The 24697-nt window shown below is 44.1% G+C and overlaps 1 protein-coding gene across 5 annotated transcripts in view; it reads left to right on the top strand.

Moving 5' to 3' along the window:
- The window catches only part of Fmnl2 (formin like 2), a 257682-nt gene that overhangs the window by 219884 nt on the left and 13101 nt on the right, over nucleotides 1-24697 (top strand). For all 5 annotated transcript variants that reach the window (XM_057754584.1, XM_057754580.1, XM_057754583.1 and 2 more), the window contains 12 exons: nucleotides 2942-3016; nucleotides 5562-5672; nucleotides 7663-7812; nucleotides 10473-10574; nucleotides 12407-12719; nucleotides 13311-13520; nucleotides 19034-19158; nucleotides 19761-19963; nucleotides 21517-21751; nucleotides 22629-22697; nucleotides 22806-22886; nucleotides 24189-24318. In XM_057754584.1, the coding sequence (XP_057610567.1) occupies nucleotides 2942-3016; nucleotides 5562-5672; nucleotides 7663-7812; nucleotides 10473-10574; nucleotides 12407-12719; nucleotides 13311-13520; nucleotides 19034-19158; nucleotides 19761-19963; nucleotides 21517-21751; nucleotides 22629-22697; nucleotides 22806-22886; nucleotides 24189-24318 (1804 nt within the window). The remainder of the gene's footprint in view (nucleotides 1-2941; nucleotides 3017-5561; nucleotides 5673-7662; nucleotides 7813-10472; nucleotides 10575-12406; nucleotides 12720-13310; nucleotides 13521-19033; nucleotides 19159-19760; nucleotides 19964-21516; nucleotides 21752-22628; nucleotides 22698-22805; nucleotides 22887-24188; nucleotides 24319-24697) is intronic.

Below are 24697 nucleotides of genomic sequence, written 5' to 3'. Positions count from 1 at the left end.
AGGTGTCATTACAGATGGTTGTGAGCCACTGTGTGGTTGCTGGGAATTGAACTCAGTATCTCTAGGAGAAGAGCCTGAGTCATCTCTCCAGCCCCCCTGGGTGCTTAATAAAACAAAAATAATTTCCTCATTGCTTTGTAGACTGGGAACCCAAGTCCAGGGTGCCTGCATATAGTTGGTTCGGTTTTGAGTGTACTCACTTTCTGGCCTTCACACCTTCCCTTGTGACCTCATGAAGAAGATTATAGCCCTGTGGGATTAAAACACTGCTTCATTCAGCTCTACCCACAGTGTGCCTGCTCTGAACCATGGGAATCATTCAACTGTACCCACAATGTGCTTGCTCTGAACCCGGGGCTTTGTTCAGCTGTACCCACAATGTGCCTGCTCCGAAGTTGCATTGTGAACTCTTTTACAGTCACACTGAGTGTCAGCATGCTCGCTTGGGCAAGGGACAGTTCAGCTCCTAACAGTCACACTGTCTGGTTTGCTTCTGTATCTTTTCAAGTCTAGTTTAAGAAACCAGGTGTGATGCCACACACCTTTAATCCCAGCTTTTAGGAGGCCGAGTTAGGTGGTTCACATTACAAAGCGAGTTCACAGAGATACTCTGTCTTAAGAAACAAAACAAAACATGTAGCTTAATAAAAGGTGCAGTTTTTTGTTGTTGTTTTTTGTTTGTTGAGACAGGGTTTCTTTGTGTAGCCCTGACTGCGCTGGAACTTCCTCTGTAGACCATGCTGTCCTCAAACTCACAGAGATCCCTTTACTTCTGCTGGGATTCAAGGCGTGCACCAACACTGCCTGGTGAAAAGGTGCAGTTCTTAAATCTACTTTTGCACATAGTCCCCTGGGTTTCTGTTGAAGATGGGGAAGGAAATCCAGTCCTGCACCTACGCAGAGGTAGAGCATGAAGTATTTCAGCAGCGTCATGTGGTTGTAGTCAGTATTCTTTAGTAACAGAGCCAGGAATGCCTTCTAAATACTGGTCAGTGGATCAGAAGCCATGTTAATGACCTTGCACAGTGTGTCCAAACCCCCTTGCCTGTCTTGTACCTGAATTTATAATTTTGCAACAATAATTAGTGGTCATTTGAAAATTCAGATTTATTGAATTATCTAGATCTACAAAATGACATGTTTGATAGTGTAGTATTTTTTTTAAAATCCCCTTCCTTATCACCAGCAGACATTCAGAAGAATCTTAAAGATGAGGGATCTGCTATATCAAAACACAAAAGGGCCACAGGAGTCCTTGATGCCCACAACCCATTTTGAAGAACTTTTGCGCAGATCCGCTCCCCACTGGGTAGAAAAGGCTTCTTTGGCTATGAGCAAGACTCCCTGATTTCAGTCAGATGGATGTGGGGAAGGATGTGGGAGCCAGTGCTAACTCACCATCAGGCACTGTCCTCTTGTTGCTCTGAGATATTTGGCCAATCCAACATCAGGTCTTGGTGGATGGGCTCTGAATCCATGGTGGACATGTGCTGGATTTAATTTGTGGGAATTGAGTGTGGGAAAGCAGTTCCCAGGGTCAGTGGTCAAAGCGCAGCTCCAGACCCGTGATGTTCTGTTGCTGTGGTTGAGAAGGCACTCAGCAACCGCTAAAGAATTGTCGTGTGTTCCCTTCTGACCCTGGCTGACCTAACCGGAGTGTGCTCAGAGGGTGTCCCTGATGAGAGCCTAGCTAAATAAAAAGAAGACAACATTTAGGCCTCATTGAAACCAGACAGATCCAGATTGGACACTGGGAGTGTTTCTAAAGTAAACCACAGAGGATGTGTTACTTGTCTGTGCACCCTTGTGCACTCTCTGTAAGGGACAGAGACATCTGCAGAGACATCCCTTTCTCATGTGAGTTGTGGTGTGTCAGTCTTCAGAAATTTCATTAGCCCTTCTTCTGTCAAGATTTTTTATGCAGCACAGTAAAATACACACATAGAAATTAATTTAGGTGTCTGCCTCTGAACATCTGGGTGTTTGGAAACATCTGGAAATGACTGAAGCTTTCAGAGGAGTGTTTAGTATGGAATGCCATTTTAGGAGAATTCTTGAGGACTGGTCTAGATATCCCTGGGATCACAAATGAAATCTGAGTATGTGGTCATTAACATGTGTAGCCTAATTTAACATATAGCTTGTAGTTCAAGTAAATACTTGCTATAGGCAGAATGAACTAACTAGTGGGTATAGGGTTTGGTTTCAATAAAATCATCCAAGGACAATGCCAGAATTAAGATTTATCCTTGACTTTGTGAGCCCTCTGAGGTATTATTTTGATATAAATGTTTAACTGTTTTTTACTACCTGTCTTTAACTTTCATGTAGATGAACCACACCCTGGGACCCTGGAGTTTTGTGTATTCTGCCAGTTTCTTTCACATGTTCAATGGAAACATTAATTTGAGCTAAAATGTGCATAATTCAGGTCACTGGTGTGCAACTTCATTGATCACTGAAAATTTCTATCCACCTTTAATGGATGAAGAAGAATCGTTCCCAGAGTGTCTCTTTTGTAACATAATCACTGTATTGTAATGATACAATAATGTCACATGCTCAGATTTTTTAAGACAGATAAGAGTATGGTCAGTCTTCTTTATACAGAGTTTAAAGACCAAATTCTTTAAATCTTGTAGTATCTCTGTGTGAAGCTTACTTTGGTGACATAGGAGCTCTATAGCCAGCCTTTGGCTGTGAACTATGTTGTGGAAGCATGTATCTGATAACTTCAAAACCATAGGGAATACAAGCCAAGGGCCTGCATCTCGTCTGCTTCAGACCTCCCTTTGGTAGCTAACCAGCTTTGAAGAGAAGGAAGGAGTGTATAAGGGAGATAGAAAAATGTATTTTGAAAATAATTGTTAGTGCTAAAATTTCTGTCGTTGATTTTGGAATGTTTATGACGTCATAAGCATAATAACAATGTGTGTTTCAGGTCTGCGGAGAAAAGCAGCGCTTTGAGAAGTTGATGGAGCATTTCAGAAATGAAGATAATAACATAGATTTTATGGTGAGTTCACTTGGTACTACATTCAACAATGCAAACTCACTTTCAGCACCCCCTTCACCCATCTCGGCTGCAAGCATGCCACACGGAAATCGACCACTCCAGAGAGCGGGAAAATGAGTTCAGTACTCTTCTATTGGATGTGTGCTCCCTTTGTGGTGCTCTTTCAAGTTTTACTCATTTGAGTAAAGGACAGAATGCTAATAATTCATAGCAATGAAAGGGAAAGTCAAGTAGTTGAGTAAAGGAAGTTAGGACCTGGTGTGAATGGCCATAGCCACCAAGCTGAGTTGCCAGCAGTGCTACATAGAATCCTAAGATAGATGGAACCTTGACCTTTGCTCTTGACCTCTGTCAGTGCCCTCTGTAGACCACATTCTCAGAGACTGGACTGCTTGGCTCTGTAGACCACTGGCTTGCCCTAGAAGGACAGCGCTGATGGCCCTGCCTCTGCAGGAGCCCCTAATCTTAGGAAGGCACTCAGGGTGTTTCGGCACTTCTGAAGTCCACCTCCTTCTTCGATCAGGGCTCAAGCCAGAATTGCTCATGAGGTGTCCTGAGCCATTCCTTTCCAGTGCACCCCTGTCTACAGGTTTGACCTAGTTCAGTTTTCCTAGGAAACTTCTGGATCCAGGAGCTTTTTCTCCAGATCACTTTGCCTCTAGAAGAGGCATCCTAACAGTTCTCACAGGCAGAGCCTGTGGTTTGGATGCTAAGTCATGTTTTCATTGAACTACTGCAGTGACTCTAGTGTGGTGTGTGTAGACACGTTAGGTCTGTTGTGTGAAAAGTCCTTCTGATTTGTGTGCATCTGAGCCTTAGCCCCTTCTAAAATCAGGAAGATAAAATCCTTTCTAGAGCTTTTCTCTTCCATTAGATTTGATACTTGCTTTTCCAGCGTGAATACTTCATTTTTAAGATGTGGAGTGGTAAAACAAGTGTCCCCTTTACCTTGAGTTTTATTCTTGTTGTTAGAATTTGGGGATGTGTTAGAGTAATGCTGGCCTTAGGTGTTGATGGGTGTCACGAGCCCTGGGAACTGGCTCATTGCCAGCTTTTCTCCCATGACTTCTCAAGAGGAACTTTCTTGTTCTGGTAGAGCCGAGGTGGAGGCCAGCCCATAGCTAGGGTGTCCACCTATTCATACAGTCATTTCTTCTGTGAAAATCTTTAGGTATGGTACATGAAAATAGATGTCTGCTCTTTTTTTAAATTAAAAGTACCCAACTATATAATTTTTACTATATATAGTACCTCTCTATTGGCTATTGGCTGCCTCCTGCCTGCTGGAGTATTAGCTACTACAGCCAATGAGCCCTTGCCCCTTTGTTTATTTAAAAAACAAGTCCTCTCTCTGCAACTTGTTGTGCTGTGGATTTCCCACCTCACTCGTTTATGATGCCTGCTGACCTGGTCGTTTGACTTTCTGCTGGAATTAGCGTAAGTCCCTTAGAACACTTGTGCCATTTGCGTACAGACTGGAAGCCATTTCCTGTCATTTCATTTCCTCCTGTGTCCAGGTTCTAAGGGCCTTGTTCACAGCCCACAGTAGCATCCTTGTTCTCTCCATGGCTCGTCGGCTCTCATGGAGCTCAGGAGATCATGTAGACTTCTGCACAGAAGGAATGCAGAAAGATGTAACAGTCTAACTCTATTTCGCTGCAGAAAATGAGGCTTTTGATAAACTTCCTTGGGAATTCCATTGAACTTTCCAGCTTCCCAAACAATATATTCCCCCATATTAAATGGTATAAATTCCTTTAATGTAGCTTGAAACTTTTTTCTGTGGGTGGTTTTTTTAAATTAGTTTATAATTTATTTATTATGTGTACAGTGTTCTGCCTGAAGACCAGAAAAGGGCACCAGATCTATTACAGTTGGTTGTGAGCCTCCACGTGGTTGTTGGGAATTGAACTCAGGACCTCTGGGAGAGCAGCCAGTGCTCTTAACCACTGAGCCATCTCTCCAACCCCAGGTTTTTTTTTTTTTTTTTTTTTTTTTTTATTACATAGGTGAAAAGAAGTTGAAAAAAAAAACTGGCAAGATAATTTTAGGAGGGTCCCCTTTCCACTAAGAGAATTCATGCATCTTCCAAAACTATCTAGCACACAACTGTTCTAGTTCCCTGTGTTGCTGTGATGAAATGATCTTACAAAAAGCAACCTGATCTGTGAGTTCAAGGCTACCCTGGTCTACAGTGTGAGTTCCAGGACAGAAAGTGGTTTTGCTGACTTGCAGTTCTAGGTTATAAGCTATCAGTATAGAAGAGTCCCCTACAGCAGAATCCCAGCTGGTCATCACATCACAGCAATAGCTGGTCAGCAATGAATGGTGGCCTTCTTATTTGCTTGCTTGATTTCTCCACTCATACACAGGGTGTGTGTGTGTGTGTGTGTGTATAAAATATATATATTAAATGAAGATTTAATGACGCTAAAGAAAAACAAATTGGCATAGCCTGAGAATTCTGAAATCAAATGTTCTGGATATGCTTAAATTGGGAGAAAGCACTTTGAACTGATTTAACCCCTTGGGAATTTCATTTCAGGTGGCTTCTATGCAGTTTATTAACATTGTAGTTCATTCGGTAGAAGACATGAACTTCAGAGTTCACCTCCAATATGAATTTACCAAATTAGCCCTGGATGAATACCTGGATGTGAGTATAACTATCTTTTTTGGTGTCTTTTAAAAAATGGATCTATTGCCTGTTCTCAGAGGTTCTCTTCCGTAGTAACTGCAAAATACCTAAAGCATTGTGTGGTTAACAATTGCCGTGCTAGTTAAAGGGAGCCAATTTGAATGGCGCGGTTTGCCAGCAGAGTTGGATTATTACAGAATTCCCGGGACATCTGTGGGTCCGTTGCCTGCAGCCTTTAGTTCTGGAGTCAGACAGCCTCTGGGAGCATTGCTACAACTTTACTTTGCTTTTGAGCTCTGTCTGGGTCAAGTCTCATTGCATCCTTCATCAACACTAGAAAAAAATTATTTTGGCACACTCTTGGGACATTCAAGCAGGCAAGATCAAGCCAAGAGCGCAGTGGAATGAGTATTTTTATGAGGAAATGGACACTAGAACCATCCTCCTGGAGCTTTCCCTGGGAGGAAGGAATTGTTTCTTTCTCTTGCTGCCTCACAGACGTGCCGGCTAGTTCCCTGAAGTTCCTCAGTAAGAAGCAGAAAGCATACGTGATATTCATAGATGACCTCCAGGACCTTGGTGTCCACTGGATGTACCCCTTTGTTAGATAGCTTTGGTTTTCCTTTTCCCACGAGAACGGTTCATTGGATTCGGAAGCGCACTAGTGGCGGGGCAGAGCCTGCTGACCTAAGTCGCCAGGCTGTTTCCTGATATGGAGATGATAGGGACACCGTCCCTTGGCTGTGTCCAGTGTTTAGCTGCTCAGCTTTGTTAGGTGTGGAGCCAGGGTGTTCGCACCCACTTTATTGGGGGGCAGAATGTATTGACCCCTCACCACCCCTGGCAGGCTTCAGGATTAGTTTCTCCTCTCTCCTCGCATGCTCCACAAGTTGCAGGATTTGAACAAGAATCAGGACTGTGAATTGCTATCAGTGTTGCAGGTTTGGTTTTGTGAGATTTTGCTTTGGGCTCTAGGTTGTCATGGCAGCAGATGACATTGGTGCGCATCCACTATTGACCGTGAATCTTGGAAAAGGCACATGTAGCCGCTTCTGATGCTCAGTTTTCTAGCTCTAGATTCACATTTCTTTTCTCATGTCTGACTTTTAAACTAAGATGCAATGTACTCTCCTTAAAACAAGTTAAACTGTAGAGTTTCAATTTAAACCTAAGAGAAAAATCGTTTTTCTTTTTTTAATTATGTAATATGAAATTTCTCTTAAAAGTACCAACCCCCCAACCCTGTACTTCTTTAACTGTGTTCTGTTGGTGCTGGACCCTGATGGGTATAGATCATTAGAAAAACAATCTTATATGCCTCTGATATATAAATATTTTGTTTTTATATAAATAAGGCAGCCTTCTTTGCCAGTGGTCATTGATATATTCGTTAACGTACTGGAATCATCTATAAGCCAGATGTTGTTCTGGCTCCACGGTTTCCCAGAGGAAATCATAATGCATGGTTCTCATGGGAGAACGCTCGGATTTCTTCAGCCTCTAGTGTCACTTGAGAAATAGTGAGCTGAGTTGCTTCAGGCTCCCTCATCTGGGATACAGTGTACTGGAAGATCCTTTCTGATTCATACTTTGGGGAGCCCTTAGCTATTCATGCAAGGCGCTGTCTTAGGAAGGGAACCCTGCAGGGTGAGCTCTAGTAATGTGTACACCCAAAGGCCAGCGTGACTACAGCTGCTGGCTCCTAGCGAGCTGTCCCCTGCCCCCGGTCAGTAGTCTCCAACCTAGTAAGATGTCCCCCACAGCGGTCTTCTCCATGGACACCCCTTAATTTTCACAGGACTTGTAACTATTCCATTTTAGATCCTCCTTCAATGTCTCTGTGGCCTTGACTTTACCTAGATAAGAATGGTTTAGGCTAGAGTAGGGAGGATTTGAGGTAAGTCTAGTCTATGTGTACATATAGAATGTAGTTTGTAGAGGGTTGGGTAATTGTGTTCTGTGTCCATAGATAAATTCATACCATCTGCCCTGGCATTTTATTTTTCAGAAGCTGAGACACACTGAGAGTGACAAGCTGCAAGTACAAATTCAGGCTTACCTAGACAACGTGTTTGATGTAGGGGCTCTGCTGGAGGACGCGGAAACCAAGAACGCAGCCTTGGAGCGGGTGGAGGAACTGGAAGAAAACGTCTCTCACGTAAGGGCGTCTGAGAGAGGAGAGTGTCCTGGGGTCCAGGGGAGCCAGTGCTCACCTCTGTGGTAGGAAGTGAAGGGATTTGGACTGTAGGAACGAGCAGCTTCTGGGCCAGAGTGCCCTCAGTTTTCCTCTGGGTTCTTTAAAGAAGGAAGGTATGCTTCTTACAGGAGAAACCCTTCCTTGTTTCCACCTACCTTCCTGCTTCGTCTCCCCACGTCACACGCGCCGGCATGCCTAGTTGCCATCACAGGAGTGGGGTGGCTGACGGTGTGAGGGTGTGGTAGCTATGGAAAAAGGAATCTGGCCTGAATGGAGTCTTGAGATGACACACTTTCTCAAAGTGCCGTCAAAGCCCGAGCGACAGGACTGTCTCATGTCTCTGATACAGAACTCCTCTTTCTTCCTTAGGAATGCCTCAGGTTCTAGTCAGGTTCGTTTTAACTGCAGACATTTTACAGGAGAGCGCTCAGCTTTGTCAACTGTGCTCGTCTTTGAAGAAGCAAGTTCTCCTCGTGTAATGTCAGCTGCACAGCGGGACGGGGTCTCAATTTTCTTTCACAGAAATTTATTAACCACAAGTTAATATGAAACAAAAGCTTTGAGATGTTAACATATTTAATATTCAAGAACAAATAGAAAGTAGTATTTCTCAAAAACCCAGACATTGTGAGGGCTAAATTCTTGTTCCCTCACCCAGTACTGCATCTTGGCCCTCATCCACGTGAGGGAGTATTGTACTGCTCTGAGCTCTTGAAAACAAAATTCTTGTCATGAGTTTATTGGAATTGTTCTTTATTATTAGGTGCATTGTTTCTATTTGTAAGGATATTATTTTTCACTGGGCGGTGGTGGTACATGCATTTAATCCCAGCATTTGAAGCAGAGGCAGGTGGATCTCCATGAGTCCACACAGAGATGTGATGTTCAGACATGGAGGGGCTGTTGTACGGGTTTTATGGAGGCTACGTACACATTATTCATTTTGATAGAAACAAAAGTCTTCAGGACCATGGTATAAAAATTAGTGTTTTCCAAAAAAAAAAAAAAAAACAAAACAAAACAAAAAAAAACCACTGCTGAAAAAAAACACCCATTGCTCGCTGTTAGTCCTTGCCTGATCCAGAGGCAGTCCCACCAATTCCATGATTGCCCCTCTGAGTCAATAGCTCTCTTTTGTGCTGTATAAAATAAAATAAAATACAAGGATCAGACGTGACAATTGAAATAGACAATTCTTGGGCTGGAGAGATGGCTCAGCGGTTAAGAGCATTGCCTGCTCTTCCAAGGGTCCTGAGTTCAATTCCCAGCAACCACATGGTGGCTCACAACCATCTGTAAGGAGTTCTGGCGCCCTCTTCTGGCCTGCAGGCATGCACCCAGACTGAATATTGTATACATAATAAATAAATAAATATTTAAAAAAAAAAAAAAAAAAGAAATAGACAATTCTTTGGCCCGTTCCTACCTCAAAATTATTGATATTAGTGATATTTTTCATATTTAAATTAATGAGTCGTGTTAAAGTTACTTTCATTACATCTCGGTTTTGGAGTGTAGTAGGAGCTGTGGGCTGTGTTCCTGCCGCCCCAGCTCATGGTCGCCTGGCTAGCTTATGCCCCAAAATAATGAAACACAAACTGTATTCTTTTAAACACTGCTTGGCCCATTTCTATTCATGTGTGTAGCACCCCAAGGTGTGCTTACCGGGAAGATTCTAGCCTATGTCCATCCTGGGTCGGAGCTTTATCGCGTCTGCCGGGGAGAGGGGAGCATGGTGTCTGCTCCAGAGAGCAGAGCTGTCGAGTCTGAGCTCACTTCCTCTTCCTCCCAGCATTCTGTTCTGTCTACTCCACCCACCTACATTTTAACCTATGAGGGCCAAGCAGTTTCTTTATTTTTAACCAATGACCTTCCTCCATCATTGGACTATGATCAGTTATGAGTTACTTTAGGATTTCCTGTCTGAAGACACAGCAGGTATGGTGGTCCTACTCCTGTAATCCCACACTTGGGATGCCGGGAAAAGGAGGACCATGAGTTGGAGGCCAGCCTGGGTTATCTAACAAGATCCTGTGTCAAACAACAAGATTTTCTTCTGAGGACTTAAAAAATGAACATGAATCTAAGCATCAGGATAAAATATGGAGCTGCTTTTATTTCTTTTCTCCTCTTCCAGGGGACTCTAGATACTAAATCTTCTTCATCCCCGTTCCTTTACCCATGGGAGAAGCTGCAGTCTGCAGCGCAGGCAGAGGACTGCGTTCTCTAGGGTTTCCTCTATTCAAATAGTTGTAAATGTGATCGTATCAAAGCATCCATATTGGTTTTTAAAAATTTGCTGGGCAGTGGTGGTGCACACCATTAATCCCAGCATTCGGGAGGCAGAGGCAGGTAGATCTCTGTGAGTTCGAGGCCAGCCTGGTCTACGAGAACTAGTTCTAGGATGGACTTCAAAGCTACAGAGAAACCCTGTCTCAAAATACCAAAATAAATTACTGAATAAATAAATAAATAAAAATAGAATAAAAAATAAATGTTCTCAGAAAATAACCTTTAGAATATATGTAAGATTGTAGTGGCCCCTGTTTGCCAGGATGTGAGCTTCCGAAGGCCTAAAGACTTGCTTAGAATGTTTCTGTTTCATCGTCACAATTTCACAGCTATCTGAAAAGCTGCAGGACACGGAGAATGAAGCCATGTCCAAGATTGTTGAACTGGAAAAGCAACTCATGCAAAGGAATAAGGAACTGGATGTTGTCCGGGTAAGTGTGCTGGCAGTAGCTATCAGATAGGCATAGGTTCCTGCTGTAGGCTGGTCCATCGTGGAGCAGGTCCATTCCAGAGGAATGTGTTGATGCAGTGTATTTATTGCAGCCATTTCAGAGGCGACACTCATACTCATAAGGTATGTGTGCACATGTGTGCAAAATCAAAACCTCCAGCTTCAGTACTTCCCAATTACAAATTTTGGGAGCAACAGTGGTTTCCCATCTTGGGGAGGATGAGTTGATTCTGTAGATCCTCCATGCAGTTGTAAATAAAAGCAAAAGCATGGATTCATTCATTTCACTTATTTTTATTAGGACTTACACTTTATTGTTTTTATTTACTTTGCTTTTACTGAAAACCAGATTTGTTGGTTACTATGGAAACAATTCATCACACAGGGTAGACCTAAAGGTACCAAAAGCCAAAATCCAGTGCAATTTAATTATCAGACAATCCTAGCTATTTGATTTTTCATTACTGTCATTTTACTTTAAGTGTCGAGCATTTATGGAGTACCATCTGTGTGTTTGAAACTGTGTAGAACATACAACATGCATGGAGAACTTTCAGGCACATGGCTGGCCTTCACACCATGGTTAAAGTGATGGCACATTTTATATGATGGTTATTATGGCTGTGTGTGCTGTTGTTATTCCGACACGTCCTTCAGTTAGCTTTGCATATTTGTTTTCTGGTATACTAGCAAGACCAAGTTTTGATGTGGCATATGGGCTCCATTCAAGTTCAGACATATATTATTAATGATAGACAGGTGTGGAGAATGTTTCCAGGTCTGTTGGAGGTCTGTGGTAAGAAATAACACGTGCAAGGCCCAGCAGGAAAGTTCAGTTCTACAGAGCCATTCACACCAGAATATCCCTGGATGCTTCATAGAAACAGCAGGGACAGCCTTTGAATTGAATTTTAACTTTGTTTTATTCTCTAAACTTTGAGAAAGATAAGTAATTAGTTGTGGGAAGCTTTGGGTTGTTTTGTTAAAAGTATCACCAAAGCAAAAATACTCAAGCCATCGCTATCCTGAACTTAGTCAAGGAGCTTTTATCAGGGCCAGAGACATCCAGCCATGCATCTAGCTCCTGATCACTCATGACTGGATCACCGCAGGCTTTGCAGTTTGTCTGCTTGCTTATTTATTATTTGTCTTCTTTGGACAGGGTCTCATTATATAGTACTGGTTGACCTGAAAAGCCACTGCAGAGACCTGGCTGGGTCTCAGACTCACAGAGATCCACCTGCCTCTGCTTCCACAGTGCTTGGATTGAAGGCATGCACCATCATAGCCAGCCTTTGCAGAGGTTTTAATCCTAGTCTTATTTCTGCCAAAGTCTGATTTAGGGCCCTTTGTCTCTTGTTAGTTAATGTGTATCCAGGAGTTATACATAGATTTTATAATTAGTGAAAGAGCATGCTGAACTGCCAGGATACCCGTGGGATGTTCCAAATCCAAGTTGGGGGATAGTCATCTCTGCTCTGTCCTTTTCTGCCTATTAAGTTAGCTCCACTTAGGAAATGGAAAGGGCTTCATTAATAATAGCAATGCTAGGATACATTGCATGCATTATTAGTTGAGTTGGTAATTACTGGAACTCCACATGTTCTGCCTGAATTCTAGAGATTTCCCCAAACGTCAGAGTGTCTGCGCTCTGTCTCCCTGTTTTCCTCAGCTGGTGTACCTGGGAATGTCCTATGAAGTCAGAATCCTGACCATGGCCAGCCTGGTCTACAAGAGCTAGTTCTAGGACAGACTCCAAAGTTAGAGAAACCCTGTCTTGAAAAAATATCCTGACCGTGATCTCTTTTGCAGGAAATCTACAAAGATGCAAATACCCAAGTTCACACATTAAGGAAAATGGTCAAAGAAAAGGAAGAAGCCATTCAAAGACAGTCTACCCTGGAAAAAAAGATTCATGAACTGGAGAAACAAGGGACCATTAAAATTCAGAAGAAAGGGGATGGGGACATTGCCATACTGCCAGTCGTGGCCTCTGGCACATTGCCCACGGGGTCAGAACTAGCAGCGGGTAACTATGGAGGACCAGTTACAGGGACCACCTCCTCAGGAGCCTCACTGCCCCCTCCCCCACCACTACCTCCATCATCAGACATGCCCGAAGCAGGTAAGATGTCCTGGGGGTGGGATAGAGATTTACCTTCGTGTGTGCTTTTACTTATCTTAAGAAATATTATATTTTGAGGGGATGGAAAAATGGTTAGTGGTTAAGATAGGCACCGCTCTTCTCAACAACCTGAGTTTGTCTCAGCCCCACATAGCGTGGCTCACACTGCCAACTCCAGAGGATCTGCTGTTGCCTCTGGCCTCTGCAGGCATTGCCCTCATGTGCCCATATATAAGGAAGATGCAATAAGTTCGAACAAAGGTTTATGATTGAGATTAAGGTTGTGAATCTTCATGTCGTTCATGTGATGTTTTCCCATTTGTCAGTAAGGAAATGTTTACCCTTTTAAGTGTTTTTTTTCTTCCAAATGCTTTATTTTAAAATTTTAATTGCTTATTAGGTTATGTATGAGTGATGTCTCTGTGTGTGTGTATAGCACACTATTCTTGTAGAAATCAGAAGCCACCTGTGTAGAGTCAGTAGTCACCCCACTTCTATGTGGGCTCCCAGGATCTGATGAGCCGTCTGGAGAATTTGGAGCCTCATTTTCTCATGCTTTATATGCACATGACATTTTGTTTTTTTCTCCAGCGCAAAACGGACCAGCGTCGCCACCTATGTCACCACCTCCTCCCCCACCCCCTCCACCCCCTCCTCCTCCACCACCACCCCCTCCACTCCCGGGTCCTGCGACCGAGACTGTGCCAGCACCACCTCTGCCACCACCACCCCCACCTCCCTCTGCACCCCCGCTGCCTGGGACTTCTTCACCCACCGTAGTTTTCAACTCAGGATTAGCAGGTGAGAACACAGGGTGAAAGCAGGCACTTGTTTGATTGCTCCCTCTGGAGAGCTAAAGCTGTTCTTTCAGCGATTAGATCTTTCTCTATCTGTGCACATCCCTTAGGACATCCCTGCTAACATAGCCAGTGAAGGGGAGGTTGTCATACGCGAGCGACGCTGTCCTCTGCATAGCCTTTGCCACACTCTTCCTAGTAGGGGTTCTGACCTCGTCACCCAGCCTTCCACGTTTTCTCTACAGTGGCGAAAGCTCGGAGTTAGGCGCTCATATTGAGTGTTATTCTTTTGTAAGGTATTTATTTGGAGTGCCATCTGTAAAGGAAAACCGGCCATTATGAGCAAATGACCACAGAGGCTTGTAGGCATGCCTTCTGAACATTTGTAGGTGTCAGAAATTGCTAGAAGTTTTAAGCTTCCAGGGGAAGTGGTACTAACAGCCGTTTCTTTAGGATTTGAAAAGCTTCCAAGTAATTCATGTCTTCCTGCTCACCAGGACATAAAGATGTACCTGCTTTACCAGAAATAAAAGGGAGACAGGTCAGAGAGGGGAAGAGAATTGCTCCAACGCCTTGAAATACGTTACTACTTTTGACCCTTGGAAATGCAATTTTACTCTTTACTACTGAGCTATTTCAGTTAGAGTGTCGCCGAGAGTTTGGAGTTGTTCTGAGGTGGCTGTCCCTATGAGGGAGGGCAGCGCTGTGCTGAGGGAGCTGCCTTGTGCTGTGGGGATCTCTGCTCTGAGCTGGCTGTCCTGTGGTGCTGAGAACTGCTTTGAGGTTGTCATCTTTTGATACTGGGTAGCTTTCTCTGTAATAATGAGAACCCTGCTTGGAGGTGGCTATCTCCGTGATGCTAAGTAATTCCCCTCTGAGGTGGCTGTCCCCGTGATAGTAATTCCCCTCTGAGGTGGCTGTCCCCGTGATAGTAATTCCCCTCTGAGGTGGCTGTCCCTGTTGAGGACCTGCTCTGAGGTCATCACCTGGTGTCACCAGGCAGCTGCTTAGTTTGCATTTGTTTATTGCTGTGATAAACACCATCACCAGCACAGCTTGGAGAGGAAATGGTTTATTTTAGCTTACAGTTTATTGTGGAGGCAAATCCAGGCAGGGATACAAAGCAGGAAGCTAGAGGCAGGAAGTGATGCAGAGGCCATGAAGAATTATGCATAATGGCTTGCTCAGCCTGCTTTCTTATATGAGGATCTAGGGGTGGCACAGCTCGCAGTAGGCTGGGTCCTTTTACATCAATCACCTCTCAGTAAAACACCCCGCATCTTGCCTATAGGTCAATGTAATGGAGACATTTTCTCAAGTGATGCTCATTCTTCCAAGATGACTCTTAATTTGTGTCAAGTTGATAAAAATGATCCAACACGCTAACAATGCTGAAGTTGCCACTCTGGACTACTAGGTATTTTAAGGTGGCTGTCTCTGTCATACTATGGTGTACTGCTACAGGATAGCTGTCCTTGTGGTACTGGCATCTCTGCGAAGAGGTGGATGGCTGTCCCTGTGATACTGGTCCCTCTGCTCTGAGGTGCTGTCCCTGTGGTACTGGCTCCTCTGCTCTGAGGTGGCTGTCCCTGTGGTACTGGTCCCTCTGCTCTGAGGTGGCTGTCCCTGTGGTACTGGGTCCTCTGCTCTGAGGTGGCTGTCCCTGTGGTACTGGTCCCTCTGCTCTGAGGTGGCTGTCCCTGTGGTACTGGGTCCTCTGCTCTGAGGTGCTGTCCCTGTGGTACTGGGTCCTCTGCTCTGAGGTGCTGTCCCTGTGGTACTGGGTCCTCTGCTCTGAGGTGCTGTCCCTGTGGTACTGGTCCCTCTGCTCTGAGGTGGCTGTCCCTGTGGTACTGGGTCCTCTGCTCTGAGGTGGCTGTCCCTGTGGTACTGGTCCCTCTGCTCTGAGGTGGCTGTCCCTGTGGTACTGGCTCCTCTGCTCTGAGGTGGCTGTCCCTGTGGTACTGGTCCCTCTGCTCTGAGGTGCTGTCCCTGTGGTACTGGTCCCTCTGCTCTGAGGTGCTGTCCCTGCGGTACTGGCTCCACTTCCACCCATTTTTGAACTCTCAGTTACTGTGAGTCCCTCCTCTGCTAGCCTCAAGTTCCAAGGCTGTGATTGTTTCTGAAGTATCCTTGTCAAAATGACAGCATTTAATATAAAAATTTCTTCTCAATCCATCCAACGGTTTTGTAGTTTTGTCTGCACCCCTGTCCCACCCCATACCCCGCCCCAAGAATTCTCCAAGTGTTCATGTCAGATCTGTGATTCCGCCAGCACCCCGACATCTAGAAAATATCAAGGATACCAATCCGATGCCTGTTCCGTTTCATGATAAATTTTTGGCTGATTCTTCTCCTTCAAGTTCTTTCCTGTTACTACTTTCTTCTAGAGCTTTTAGTGCCTCTGAAGAGGAGAGGTGGAGGAGAGTCACCGCGGAGCTGGTAGACTGTGAATGTAAATGGCAAACCCCACACCGTCTCCGGGTGTCTGTTCTGTTGCCAGGCTGTTCTGGGTGACTGACTGTGGATGTCACTGCTGTCCTGTGCACCTGGGCTGCTGGTTGAGCTTTTCCCTGTAGCTCTGGATGAGCGTTATCTGTGAGATGTGTTTACTGTGCCTCCCCTGGAGCTGCTGCTTCCTCCACTGCAAAAGCTAACGTGTGGCTCAGCATCCGCTTGCATTGCCATGAACTGAAACAGAATTCCGATGTTGTTGGCAGGGGAATGAAGCTGCAGGCGGAGGCAGCTTTCTTCTAAAGGGCCATGCCCCCTCTTATTGTTTTGTTTTGTCTTAAGCCTTTACCACTCCTTCATTTCTAAAATTTATTGACTCTGACGTGTCTTAAATTTATGGTACAGAGCTCTATGCTCAGTGTATGACTGCTGCTCTCAGGACCCTTCTAGGTAGAAGTCTCTACTGTTCTTGAGCAAAGGAGAGTTCTGTAGGTGGGATTGAAGAAGTTCTCTTTATCTCATTAAATGGCTACTAAGATATATCTTGTATTTAAAGTCCTTCTACGTGTTTACTGATTTGGGATTAGGCATTTTCTGCAGGCTCCCTAATCTCCCTAATATTTATCCTTAATTTGGCTTTCAGTGCATAGTAACTGAAGCTTATTTTGTAAGTTACTCTCCTCATCTGTTCACTGATTTCTCTCTCTCTCTCTGGAATGCAGAGGCCTGGCAGGTTGTCTCAGGAGAACTAAGAGCCAGAGCTGAGCTGATATGGCCATTACTTCTGGAAAAATCCTTGAGGCAGCAGGTCAACCATGGCAGAATACCCCACTCTGCACTGTGCAGGAGCGGTCCCGGCGGGGGTCGCGGTGGGGTCACAGAGAAGGAAGTCCCAGTAGAGCAGCTCTAGTTGAGAGAATTCTTTGGTTTTATAAGGCAGACTTTAGTCATGAGAAATATTCACTTGAAGTGTAACACATCTCCAAGTCTAATGGGACAGTCTGATTCCGTTTCCTGAGCTGGTCACCTGGGGCAGGCTCTCTGCTAGGCTTGAATCAGTCACTCTCCAACTGTGACTGGTTCTGTGATATTAGGAGCTCGTTTATAGCCTATGGAATAGCCAGCACAGTTCATTATGGCTGCTTTGGACCATTACAATGAAATGTTTTGTTTTGTTTTGTTTTTCTTTCTCCCAGAGAGGGGGAAATACAGAAATATAAACAAAACCACAAAGTGAGTCTTCAAAGGCAGGAGAATGAGTCTTTGGCTTTGTGCTGCTGAACTGTGTCCACGAAGCATGACCTTCTCTGCTACGAGTGTGTGAGCTGCTGGGCCACTTGACTCTAACCGTATCTAATACATATATATCTATTTTGTATTTTCTGTTCTTTCTGCTTCCACAAAAGATGGGCCAATCAAGCTTTTCTGTAGGTTGCTCCTCACCAAGCGTGTTGAGTATTTGCTGTGTGTTCTGTCGGTCACCCTGTGCCTTGACATCTCTCCACTCCATCCTCCCTTGAGCCATTGCGTTTGACATTGTGTCTCTAGGTAGTCTGGCTGACTGTGACTCCAGGTTTGCCCCCTTGTTTCAGCTGAATCTGTAGCTCCTCCTTTGGGCAGGGCCTAGATTCACAGGCTGTGATCCATTCCTTCCATTTGAGAGAAGGAATGTTTCTCTCTTACTGTTCAGATTTCTTAGTCAGTTCTGACCCTCCCACTCGAAGAGAATTGTGCTCTAAGGAAATGAGGAGAATAAGGGAAACCATTGACTGTACCTTTCTAGGAACCCACATCCCCCACTGTCTGTGGCTCACTGTGGAACACTTGCCCATCTAAAGTCACTTTCTTTAGTTTGCGTCCTGGGGTCACAGTGTATGTCATGGTCACCTGTAGGCCCCTGCTGTCTACTACACCTTATGCCTAGCTGAAGTCAGGAAAAATGTCCTTACTTGGGTTGAAGAGATACCTCTCCCATCATCTGTCTCTCTTACTGATACCCTCCACCCATTGTGGATGAAGGACCAATTAGAGAAAGCCTTTGTCTGTTGATGACATTGGTTCTCCTGGGCAGTTTAGACAAAAAGTAAGTATGACCAGAAATCTGACCCTGTTGATAATAGGGGCTAGGGTGCCACGTTTGGTGACAGAAAGCCTGTTTTGGCAAAAGCTGTGTCTCTGTGTTTCTGCATGCTTCTGTGTGGGTTTATCTGATGACATTCCTTCTCTTTAATGGCCTTGTAACTCTGGAGGAATGAGAGGCACCGACAGTCTCCCTATTTGGTAAATATCAATGAAGGCAGGTAGCTGCCAAATGACAGCTTAGGTGCTGTCACCTTTGTTTTCTTCTGTCCTCCCCTTTCCTGATAATAATGGTGAATATTGGGGCTCACACTGAGCAGGCGAGGGACCCAGAACAGCCTGATGTATGGATATATACATACACACACGTATATGTTTGAAAGCCTTGCTTATGATGTATAATTAATATATAGAATTTGTAAACCATTATCTTTTAAAACTTGTTTTCCCCAAAATGAGAGGTTTTAGCATTCTTTTTAGCCTGTAATTATTAGATCCCATAAATCTCTCTGTTTCAGTACATTTAACCATTTCACTGTCAAGATCTAGATAAATATGGCTGACTTCTTTAAAAAAGGGGAGAAGGGAGAGGCTGGAGAGATGGTTCAGTGGTTAAGAACGCTCACTGATTTTCCAAAGGTCCCGAGTTCAGTTCCCAGAACCCATATGGCAGCTCACAAGTGTCTGATACCTTCTTCTGGTGGGCAGATGTATATACAGACAAAGTATGTATTTATGCATTTTACGTGTATGGGTACTTCATCTGTGTATACATCTGCTTTTATAATAGTCCAGTGTCACACAACCAAATGGGGCCCTTGAATGGCTGTGGCCAGGACCGGGTGCCCTCCATAGCACCACCCAGGTCCCGCTTGCCCTCTTCCTCCAGTGTTAAAGGGTCATTTGCAGGACTGTTGTCCGATTGTACCTGAAGCTTATGGGGTTCTAGTTGCGACTTAATTTCATTGTCTCTGACATCTTCAGCTGTGAAAATTAAGAAGCCGATCAAGACGAAGTTCCGAATGCCAGTGTTTAACTGGGTTGCTCTGAAGCCCAATCAGATCAATGGCACAGTCTTCAACGAAATCGATGATGAGCGGATCCTAGAGGTATCTTTCTCCTTGCTGATAAACTAGAGGTGCACCAGTGTGCGTCTGCTGCAGAGTAAAGGAGGCTGTCCTGTTCGCCTGCAGGCACCACTCGCAGAGAGAATGTTTCTGCACTCTAATGTGGAGAAGAAATAGATTTGTCCTATCAAAAAATAAATCAGACATGATTTTATAGGAGGGTTCTAAAACTGTGCCTAAAATGTTAAGTTAAAGTAATGGTTTGCCACAAGATAAATGCCTGACAGAGACCCACCCACCCTTGTATTTATAGACAGCCTTTACTGAGCTATGCTGGTTAAGGACTCAGCATTGACCATCAGCTTTCATGGCTTTAGCCTATGGCAGATGTGTGTGTAAACCAGCTATCGAGAGTAGCAGCTGAGCTGGATTGTTAGGATCATTCACTTCTGGCTATGTGATAGGATGTGATGGGGTATCCCCAACAGAAACAGAAGTACAGCCAGCCATACAGGAATAAGCTCCCAACAGAAGGAAAGCCTTTGCTTAAGAGAGTGTCCAACTGATGAGGTGTTTGCTAACTGGGAAATGACTTAATTTTACCGCATGATCCAATTTGCCAATGTCATCCTTCTCCACCTTAGGATTTAAATGTGGATGAATTTGAGGAAATATTCAAAACAAAAGCCCAAGGTCCTGCCATTGATCTGTCTTCAAGCAAGCAGAAAATAACACAGAAGGGATCAAGTAAAGTGACATTATTAGAAGCAAACAGAGCCAAAAATCTTGCCATCACCTTAAGGAAAGCTGGGAAGACTGCTGATGAGATATGCAAAGCTATTCACGTGTAAGTTCCTGGGAGGGACGTAGATCCCGGAGAGCTCCGTCTAAGGAGTAAAATAAAAGGTGCAAATCAGCAGATAATGGGAATGGTGGGGCAAGAGCTAAGTGCAAAGATGAAGGAATTCTGGGTACCCACATTTCAGAGCTCCCCTTGTTCCTCAGAGCAGAGATGACAACAGAAAACAGTGCAGCAGCTGGTACCCAGGGAAGTGCCATATCCACATACCACTGCCAGTTTAGAACAGTTTTAACCTGTGGGCTGCCACCTCTTTGGGGATCAGACCACCCTTTCAGAGGTCACATGTCAGATATCCAGATATATTAGATGTTCACATTTCTATTCCTAACAGTACCAAAATTACAGTTATGAAGTAGCAATGAAAATAATTTTATGGTTGGGGTCACCATAACATTAGTAAGGTTGAGAACCACTGGTCTAGAAGAACATCTAGCATTTATCATTTTGGCTCTGCTCTTATATATATAGTGCTCACATAAAGGGGAGCAGGGCTGAGTGGGGCAGATCCCGAGGAAAGGGAGAGGTGGCAATTTTCTCTGGGGGATCTGGATGGTCTCCAGATTTGCTGAATCCAAATTTAATGGCATCCCTGCAATGACACAATCCAATGCTGGCTGCAGATACGCTACAGATGCACGTTTTAATTCATGACAACAGGAATGCAAGTTCTTTTGCTCTTAGTACTTCCTGGTTATTTTAAACAAGACTTTTTCTTTGTCTCTCTCTTTTTTAAATTTATAAATTGCACGGAAGGTAATGGTTTTGTTGATCTACTAGAAAAAAATCTTCCCACTTTACTTATAGCCAACGATACTATATTTTCAGAAATCACTTTTTATAATTTTATACTTTATAATTTTTTACCTAACCCTAAGAGATTATGTGCTCTGATTTTGTGTCTTTGGCCAGGGTCATAATATAATACAGTCTTCTGCAATCTTCCCTGTTTTTCGACATTGAAACATGGTGTGCAATCTGGGTTTTAATCTCATATGGCTTGTTTGCCATACTAATGTATGGCTGATTCCATTGTTTTGTTGAATAAAGATTGTCTGGAGTATCAAATAGGAATTAACCGAATCCTTGTTCAAACTGAGCAAACATCTACCAAGAACTGATATTCCTTCAAGGAATATATGTAACCTCCATCAAAATATCTGAATAGAATGGGAATCGACTGAGTTTTGTCTCCAGAAATAGCAAAGTAATGACAACTGTCTTAACAAAACTCATCAGATGTTCCCAAAGTCTAAAGCCCTGTCTGTGGCCTGCATTACCGGCCTGCGCTCCAGTCTAAGGCTGCATGCTGCTTTTTACTCTTGATTTCTAGTGCCCATAGCCACCTGGAGCCCTAAGGTAATCTCACTCCTACTTGAGCATGGTCTAGGTTATCAGTTAGGATAACTGGCACTCAGTGTGGTCCAGCTCCAGGGTGGGGCTTCAGCAGTCCAGCTGTCTGAATCCAAGGCCAGTGACGTGGTGGTAGATGAGCTGTGTTGGATGGGGGTCAAACACTGACCTGTTGGCGCTGATTTCAGGTTTGACTTGAAGACACTCCCGGTTGACTTTGTTGAGTGTTTGATGAGGTTCTTGCCCACTGAGAATGAGGTGAAAGTGCTCCGGCTCTATGAGAGAGAGAGAAAGCCCGTGGAGAACTTGTCAGATGAAGACCGCTTCATGATGCAGTTCAGTAAGATTGAGCGGCTCATGCAGAAGATGACCATCATGGCCTTCATTGGGAACTTTGCAGAAAGCATCCAGATGCTGACTCCTGTGAGTTGACCAGGACAGGCAGGGGTACAAGAAGATTGTGATTCATTTGTGTACATCTCTATGAATTATGCTCGATCTAATATGGGCTCTAATGAGTCCTTCCAGAACTTGAGAGATTACATTTGGGTTTTAACTCCCATTTTCACATTGCGAATCCAAATCTCTATATGTGACCGTTCTCCCTCCAAACACCGTTTTCGTGTTTAGAAAAATCCTCTGCTTTTCAGATGAGTACAGAGTACTCTACAACCCAGCTCCTTGTTGGCAAGACTAGAAGTGTGCTTCTCATTTCTAAAAACAACCCTGTATCCTTGAGCAGCAGGCTCAAGAGATTCCTGGGAGCACTGACTTTACCGGAGGATGTTTTTTTGGGGGGGACTTTCCTGAAGTAGATTGTGGGGATGTAAGAAATAAACATTAGTCAGCCATCTCTTTCCTCGTCTTAGTCTGGCAGAAACTTAGGGATGTCAGAAACATCAGTTTGTCCTTGGTTCTGTTTCTCAAAAAAATAAAAAACTTAATCACTGCTTACAGTAGCATATTTGTTCAAAATGTGTTTTGAGAACTTGGAGAGAATGTTCTATTGCTGCTCCCCGTGCCCCACTCTTTGCATTCTTGGGCATCTCTAGTGATTTAGAAGTCTAAATTGTGTGTAATTAGAGGTGGTGCCCTGGGAACTCCTGCCTTGAAATCTTACCTGGCTTCTGGGTTGGTTACAGACCATGGGTTCCCGCTTTCCTTGTCACTGTGAGTAGCTTTTCAGACGAGCATATGTAATGCTAGGGTTACCTAAAGTATAGTTAGTTCTTAGCTTCTGATTAGTTTACCATTCTTAACCGTCTTCTCCCTGTTTTTCCTTCTTCTGATTGGAATCCAGCAACTTCATGCAATTATAGCAGCATCTGTTTCTATCAAGTCATCTCAAAAGCTCAAGAAAATTCTGGAGGCAAGTGCAGTTTTCTTGTTATGTTCATGGAGAGCTGACTTGCCGGCTGCCTTCCAGTATCTGGGATGCTTTCCTAATGAACACTTCTTTTCTCTCTTTCTTTTCCAGATCATCTTGGCCCTTGGAAACTATATGAATAGCAGCAAACGAGGAGCGGTTTATGGATTCAAACTGCAGAGTTTAGATCTGGTGTGTGACCTAAAGGGATGTGGATGGGGCATACAGCTGCAGAGGCTGAGATGTGATGTAGGGGGAGGTCAATTCTCAGGGCTAGGGTGCGGGGGCTGAGATGTGGGGGGAGGTCAATTCTCAGGGCTAGGGTGCGGGGTTGGAGGAGGATCCTCTTAGTGCAGGAAGGTGAGCTGTTATAAATTTTCTGAAACACTGTTTGACAGGAAGGATCAGATACAGCCTTTCACTCAGTATCCCCTTATCCATGACTCCTTCCTCAAGAGGCTGAATTATGAATACTGCATTTTATAGCAGTAATCTCAAGTTCCAGTATGATGGAAAACTACTTAAGATAACAGTTACTACAGGGAACTATTTAGTTTTTTAAATACCTGGAAACACTTCAGATGAATAGATATTTTTGTTTAGAAAATTATAGTTACACATATATTGAATTTCTTTTTTCTGTATGGACAAAGTGCAGTCCTTTGTAAGGTCATCTTCCATGGCATCCTCTTCAGACTGTGCAGATCTACTGTGGCTTCCAAGTCAAGGAAGCCATGGTTAATTGATAGCGTCATGTCAGTATTGATTTAATGATTTAATACCCCCCATCATAATCTGACCAATGTGTGGGATTTGTCCCAGGACCTTCTAGGATACCAAACATCTCAGATACTCAAGTCCTTTCTATAAAATAGTGTAATGTATGGATTTAACCTAAACATGTCCCCCTACCTTTTAAATCATACTGAGTTTATTTATAATGCCTAGTGCTCTGATTGCAGGCAGTTGTTTCACGGTATTATGTATCAAATAGTTACAAGAAACAAAAATCAAATCAGTGCAGAGGCAGGTCTTTCCTTAACATTTTCTGTCTGAGGTTGGTAAGGTCACAGATTCAGAACACCCAGACACAGAGCCAGCTGTCTCTCTTTGGGTCCTCAGAGCTGGGGAAGAAGGGTGGAGACACAACACAGCTGCTGGCCCCACTGTTCATCTCTGTTCTGTTCTTCATGTCCGGAAGCGGTAACACCTGGATGGGTCTTTTCCCACTGAGCGAAGGGAGGCAGATGGATGCCGGATGCAGGGCTTTGGAGAATTCTTGGAAGAAAGATGAAAATCTGAAGTATTCCTAGCTCAGAGTCTACCCTGGCACCTAGCACATACTTGATCAGGACGTTTGCAGGCTATTGGAGCACAAAATCCATTGAATCTTGAGGTTCCTCTGGGAATGCTTTTTGCAATTTTACTCCGTTATTTACTGTGGTCACCTGCACCTTGTTCTTACACCTAACCCATGTCTCCTTTTGTTTCCAGCTCCTGGATACAAAATCAACAGACCGGAAACAAACGCTGTTGCACTATATATCAAATGTGGTAAAAGAAAAGTATCAGCAAGTTACTCTATTTTACAATGAGCTTCATTATGTGGAAAAGGCTGCTGCAGGTACTTTTTAATTTCAGCTGTCAGTGTTACCTTGAGATGTTTAATATCATAGTTATGAGGGAGTCAGTCCGTGATGAAACGCTTCAGTACCCACTGCAGGAAGCAGGGTCAGTATGGCAGCCTTCCTGGGCTGGAATGTGTTGTAAGGGTGCCACCCACTCCCGAGCAGGTGAATGGAGGCCAGTAGGTAATTTCTGTCAGCGTCTTCTCTCTAAAGACCCAGGTCTTCGAGATCCGCCTTACCCATTGCCTGCCCATCACTCTTTCTATCCCTTGCTATTGGATAAGATACAATAATGAGCTACAGAGTCTGAACTGCAGGAAGAAATGGTTTTGTGGCTACAAACAGGCTGGAATAGACAAGACACATCATGGGCAT

Source organism: Chionomys nivalis, chromosome 22 (assembly GCF_950005125.1).
Source record: "Chionomys nivalis chromosome 22, mChiNiv1.1, whole genome shotgun sequence".
Taxonomy (NCBI): Eukaryota; Metazoa; Chordata; class Mammalia; order Rodentia; family Cricetidae; genus Chionomys; species Chionomys nivalis.
The sequence above is the reverse complement of the archived record's forward strand: the minus strand, read 5'-3'. Positions and strand labels throughout refer to the sequence as shown.